The 6,789-nt window shown below is 37.6% G+C and overlaps 1 protein-coding gene across 1 annotated transcript in view; it reads left to right on the forward strand.

The window, feature by feature from the left end:
* The window catches only part of insrb (insulin receptor b), a 106,611-nt gene extending 99,894 nt beyond the window's left edge, over positions 1–6,717 (forward strand). Inside the window, exons 19-21 of the mRNA XM_051095207.1 lie at positions 21–150; positions 454–588; positions 824–6,717. Coding sequence (XP_050951164.1) covers positions 21–150; positions 454–588; positions 824–1,178 — 620 coding nt within the window. The 3' untranslated portion in view covers positions 1,179–6,717. The remainder of the gene's footprint in view (positions 1–20; positions 151–453; positions 589–823) is intronic.
* The last annotated feature ends 72 nt before the right edge of the window (positions 6,718–6,789 follow it).

Raw genomic sequence — 6,789 nt, forward strand, 5'->3', positions numbered from 1 at the left:
ATTTTCGTTTTTTGTTGCAGATTTTGGTATGACACGAGACATCTATGAGACTGATTACTATCGCAAGGGCGGGAAGGGCTTATTGCCCGTCAGATGGATGGCGCCAGAGTCCCTAAAAGATGGCGTTTTCACTGCTCACTCAGACTGCTGGTGGGTGTTTCCCAGAGATTTTTTGCGAATTAGGTGTTTAGAAGAACATTCAGATCTCCCACAAGAAACTAGTCGAGAAGTACTATGCCAGTCCTCTTGAGTGTCCAGTCCTGTTTTTGGAGGGCTACTGTCCTGCAGAGTTCCAGGTCTTCTGGATTACTGGAGTTTGCTGGACATTGGTCCTCCAGGAGGAGGATTGGACATTCTTGGGTTAGAAGACCAAGAAGATGGTAGAAGGTTCCACCAAAATGAACGCATATGTAGACAGTCCCAATGCTGTAATAACAATCTGCTGACTTTCAGGTCTTTTGGAGTGGTATTATGGGAGATCAGCACACTTGCCGAGCAGCCTTACCAGGGACTGTCTAATGAGCAAGTGCTCAAGTTTGTCATGGATGGAGGGTACCTGGACAGACCGGAGAACTGTCCGGAGAGAATGTAAGTACCATAGAAATTCATCTTAGACCATCGTTTGTAGCTGGTTAACCAAGTAAGTTTGGACCTTCAACCAGATGATCTCCTTTGAAGTCCGCTATATGGAGAAAAATCCTGAAATGTTTTGTTCTGTTGTGACAAACCTGCATTCATATTTCTGTACCCATCATAGAGGCACATGGAGAATGAGGTTTAGGTGGTTTAAAATTGTCTTTTCTCGCTCCAACTCTTCTCCCAGGCACAACCTCATGCAGATGTGTTGGCAGTACAACCCGAAGATGCGGCCCACCTTCCTCGAGATCATCGAGATGATCAAGGAGGACCTGCATCCCACTTTCCAAGAAGTCTCCTTCTTCTACAGCGAGGAGAACAAACCGCCAGAGAGCGAGGAGTTCGACATGGACTTCGAGAACATGGAGAGCATACCACTGGACCCCTCATCCTGTTCCCAACGTGAGGACAGCCTCAGTAGAGACAACGGCCCCTCGGTGGGCCTACGGGGCAATTACGAGGAGCACGTGCCCTACACACATATGAACGGTGGAAAGAAAAATGGCCGAATTCTGTCTTTACCCAGATCTAGTCCGTCCTAACATTCGCCTCGGCTTTTTCAGTTTTTGTTTTTTGTTTTTTTTTAAGAAAAGTTTTTAAATGCGTTATTTTTGCAGAGGCCCTTAAAGATACAGATCTCAGGTCTTTTTTGTTGTCGACGTCGTTGTTGTTGATGTTTCCGTCTCACGGCTACACTAGTATGGTTACAACGAAAACGGACGTTATTTTCGCCCATCATCCAACGCACCATTCGCTTTCTGACACTTTTACACTTTTGCCAAGTTTCCAAGACAGTTTGGTTGGGCGGTGGGGAAAAGCAAACTGTGAACATGACTAAATCAACCAGAAAAGCTGCTTCGGCTACGTCACCTCAAAGTCCACTTCCTTTTCCCTTGGATGCTTATTTCCTGTCTCTATTTTTTCTTTTTTTAAAGATAGTGGCCTTTTATTAAGTGGCCTATAAAAAGAGAAGTGTCTATCAATGCTTGTGTTAATTTCTTTAGAACAATGACTTTACAGTGTGGAACTATGGGATGGCTTATATACTTTTAGAACAAACCTTCGTTTTGTAGAGGAATGACTTTTATTTTGTCCTGGAGAATTCCTGAATTCACTTAGATGATATTCACACGGTGTTCTGGTGAATGAGGTTTAATTTATTTGCTTTATTATTATTATTTTTTTCCTCTGAGCTTTTTACTCCTGTGTCCTTTTTACCGGCTGAAGGATATTTAACAGTTATGAATTGGACAAAAGAGTTCCTCAGACTGACCAATAGCTGCTGCTCTGATATATAGTGGGTATTTGATTTTCATATATATATATATATATGTGTGGTATATATATATATATATATATATATATATATATATATATTTAAATATTGATTGGTATCAGTATTTTAAATATACTATTCACAACATCTGAACTTTTGTACATAATTCTAATGTCTTTTTCTAATGTCTTCATCAGCTTTGCTTATACAATATTTTTTGCAACAATGTCTCTTTTTATGAGCTGTTTTTTTTATGTCTAACCAAAAAAAAAATCGCATTAATTAACGTGCAAGTTGACTCACAATGATATTCCAGCGTACAGTGGGGAGCGTTTTTGGTTTGGCCTGAATTCGAATGATGCAAAATGACAATTTCATTTCGGAATAACTGCTCAGTTCAAGAGAGTAAATATTTCCATAAATCAAATTTTGGGATTGCCGATAGCTGTTGTGGAGAATGTTTTGGGAATGTTTCGGAGCTTTGTCTTCAGTGGGATATGAAAGGTTGTTTTTGGCTCGATTTACCTGATTTTTCCAACGTTATCTCACGACCAATTCGTACGTATTTCACAAATTCGTACGAATTCGTACTACCTCACTCACTCAATATGTATGATTTGAGTGGCAGGGCTAGGTGTAAGTCATTCGTACAAATTCATACGTATTGTGCGACTCGTAAAATCCGTACGTTTTCGCTAAAAACGTATGAATTTGTACGAATGAGGTCATACGAATTAGCCGCCTCATAAAATATGTACAATTTGCCATGAGATCAGGCTGGATTTTTTACCTAGATTAAGGATTTTAATATGAAAGATAAGCTCTACCGAGGGATTCTGGGTTGTTTGTTTTTCGACGACGGAAATATACGCATTCGACTTGACAATATTCGAATCGGATCAATAAAACATTCCTGTAATTTATCCCCAGTGAGGCTCCGGTACCTATATCAAACGTGAGTGTAGTTTTCGCACAGCTTCACGCAATAAGCCGTGAAAGGGAAGTCTTAGAAGACCACAGGGAAAGTAAACTTCCTTCTCTGTCAGAATGACGCCGCTTTTTCCCAAATAATCCAGCTTTCGTAGGCAAACGCTCGATTCCTCAACTTTGTGCCTTCTCCGATCGCCAGAGGCAAAAGAGATGGCGTTTTTACTGGATCTCGCTCGTCATTATCAAAAAATGTGCACATTTCATGTATGTGCGTGGATATTTGTGTGTGTGTGTATGTATATTTATTTGTGGGTAGTTCAGGAGGGAAACGACAGGACGAGGCTGAAATTCACACGTAAGCTTTTTTCCTTTCCTCACAGTAGCCTGATAAAAAACGTTCCCTTGGTCCCATTGGCTTTATCTTAGATGTACATAGAAGTTTAATCAAAATCAAACTTGCTTGTAGCTCTTCATACACTATTACAAAGAAAGTCAGTTTTTATTTCTTGTAGCAGTGAGCAGACGTCTGATTTTTGTTTTTACCTAAATAATATTACCATATCTTTGAAAAGGCAAATAATGATATTTTATTTATTTTATGATCCTCATAATTATGTAAATCCCTGCTAGCTTTTATTACAATACTCTAAGGCGGGTAAAACTAGTCTTTTAGTTGTTTATTTTTAGTTTAAGGAGAGATACAGCCGGTGTGGTCGCGAACGCAGGTGGTTTACTAGCGCTAATGTCTTTCTGTTGGTTGTTTGGACACAGTCTACCTCAGTATGTTGTTAGAAAAAATTTTTTTAGAGCCAAGTGCATCTCTCTTTAGTTGTTTGAATTTCTTTAACAGGCTTGTTTCGGGGCAGCAAGAACCATGTCCGCAATCCCAAATTCGGCCACTAGAGGCTCTCTCTTTCGCAATGATTACGTATCACTCCCCTTTTGATTTTGGTGAAAGCTTAGAACCCAAAGATTCGCTTAAATGGGTGTCTTTATTTGAAATTCGCAGAGCCAGTTGCGAAAAATTTGATGAAACGAAAGTTTAACCATAGAGTATTACGAAGTTGTGGTATGCGTAAAAACTAGCTTTTATTTTACGGTACATCGTTCGGCTCTGCTAATCTGAGGTATTATGGAGTTTATCTCTTCGTCGATTACGTGAAGCACTTATTTGAATAATACAAAAAATTTGCAAAGCCACTTGTCGTTACTTCGCAAAAAGCTTTCGCCCATGTGTTTTTAAACTGAATTTAGTCACTTCCGTAGAGACTACTGAATCACAGTTTGTTGCGCGAAAACGCCCTGAAACATTTAGCGATGTTTTCTTTTTATTTTATTGGCTCTGTAGTTACAGTGGGCGTACAACCATTTGTGATTCCCTTGGTCTTCTTCGCTCACTGCAGTATCTTACCGAACAAACTTTCTGGTGCCCCGAGTTCAGTAGTTTTGCGTACAAAAACTTTGTTCACTGTTTTTGGTTTGTTTGCACCAAATGTGATTGTCAATGTCTTTTTTTTTTTTTTGTTCCATGTGTTTTCTACTGTGAAAATTTCTATCAATGCCATAGTTTATAGTAAACACGGACTTCACCTGCCTCTCCTTACACGTGCGTTCATAAATACTCTCTCGGACAATCCTACGTGCCATAGAAATGTTTTATTTTCCTCAGGGAGATGTGAGCGTTGGGTTTCGTTTATCGGAGGAGCGTCAATTTTATCCACTGCTAGCTTAATCGGATGGACAACTGCAAAAACGATGCCTTTGGATGCGGGTCGTGCATCTTTAAAGCATTTCGCATCTTTCGTTGCCTCTCCAATGTGTTTCGGGGAATAAATTGAGCGCCCCCCCTGGTGGATCCGTAGTGCCTTGCACAAACCTAAGTATCCTCCAAGCCAAACCTGGCCAACAAACTCCCTGGACCGGATTGTTTTTCACCCAACATCCTCAAAATACTGGAGCCTATTGTACAGATTTCTCAACAGGTTAGCACATCTTTGGCTCTCAATGCTTGGCTCGGTTTTACTGTATTGGTATATGTGAATGATATTCTTTTATTTTGATTTTTAATTAAGCTGAACTTGTCTCTTCTTGGATATGCTACGGCTTGCTTCGTGTGCTTGATGAACTGCCCGACGTCGTACGATTGATTCACTGTTACCCAAACAACAACTTTGGCAGCTCCCAGTGTAAAAGTCTAAATTGAGAGAATATAATTTTGATAAATGTCCTGAAATTAACGTAGTAACAAAAACCCAAATGCGGTTTTCTACAGCAAGCTAGAAAAGCGGAACAGGTCGAGCGCAAGGCATTGTATGTATTTTATTGTTTTTAAAAGGAAAAAGTATTACACTTAGAGATATTAATTTCTATTTTTTTAGTCAAAATAGGGAGGGCAAATTCAATTACTTTTTTGACTGTAAACTTTTACTATTTCATGTACATTACGGAATTAACATTATCAATGTATATAGCTTTCTTTTTCGATAAAAGTGTGATGTCTTTTGTTCATGGCATTACACTGTGATTCAGAGATAGAAATGACATCGATTTTACTCTCCAAACTGATCGGATGACGAACTGTTCGGGGGTTTGGCCTACAATGATGTTCTTTGTATGACTTTGCATTGTTGTTTTGACTTTTTTTTTTTTTTTTTTTTTTTTGTTTCATGTACAACTACTTGTTTGCCATCCAAGAAATGATTGCATATCCTTTGTCAGCATTTTGTATTTGTAAATTGTTACCCTTTTCTTTGTACAATACGGACAATTCCTCTACATGGCGATTCATAAAGGTGACCGTTTGAATAAACAATTGTTTTTCAATGTGAAAAACTGGAAAAGACCACTGCAGACTTTATTATAAGCTACAATCCTGCAAAAATAAAGGTATAGTTGACATCTGAAATTATCACTAACAGCTTACTATGAAAGCTTGTTTCCGCCACAAGATAAAACATAGTTTATATTTCACAATTCTGTCTCTTAAAGTCTGAATTGTGAGATAAAAAAGCAATTTCGAGATGAAAACTTGCAATTCTGAGTAAAAGTCCAAAATGTGTGGGGAAAAACAAGAATTTGTGAGATATAAACAACACAAAATACAATATAAATTAACGATTTAAAAAAAAAACAAACAACTGAATTGTGAGATATAAAGTCAGTTTTGAGATATAAACTCTCAATTTACGAGAAGAGCTCCAAAATGTGCGAAAAAAGGCTAAATTTATTGGATATAAACTCTCAAATGCAAGAGAAAAGTCAGAATTGTGATAAGTCAGAATTGTGATAAGTCAGAATTGCGAAATACAAACTCGTCTACACAAATTACGAGATATAAATTCGCAATTTCAAAAAAGTCAGAATTATGAGATGTATATTTGCAATTTTGAGAAAAAAAGTTCAAAATACTTCTTCTACGAAGAAAGGCAGAATTTGTGGGATATAAACTCACAAATGCGAGATAAAGTCAGAATTGTGAAATACAAACTTGACAATACAAATTACGATATAAATTCGCAATTTCAACAAATGTCTGAAATATGAGATATAAAGTTTTGACACATAAACTCGTAATTTGTAGGGAAAAGGCCAAAAATGTGGGAAAACTCATAATTGCAAGAAGTCCGAATTCCGAAATACAAACTTGACAGTACAAATTATGAGATATAAATTTGCAATATCAAAAAAGTTGCAACTTGTGAGACATAAACTAAGAACTGTTATTTCTTTATTACGTTGGGGGGAAATAAATTGGGAAGGCTAAACTTAGAATTGAGAGTGAAAAGTAAGAATTGCGAGATATAAACTCGAAATTGCAAGAAAAAAAGTCAGAATTCAGAGTTTACATCTCGAAGTTTTAACATTTTTTTTTTTTTCCTCAAAATTTCGAGTTTATATCTCCGACTTTTTTTGCAATAGCGAATTTTTATCTTGCAAATCCAAGTTTT

The sequence above is a fragment of the Labeo rohita genome, chromosome 22, assembly GCF_022985175.1.
Source record: "Labeo rohita strain BAU-BD-2019 chromosome 22, IGBB_LRoh.1.0, whole genome shotgun sequence".
Taxonomy (NCBI): Eukaryota; Metazoa; Chordata; class Actinopteri; order Cypriniformes; family Cyprinidae; genus Labeo; species Labeo rohita.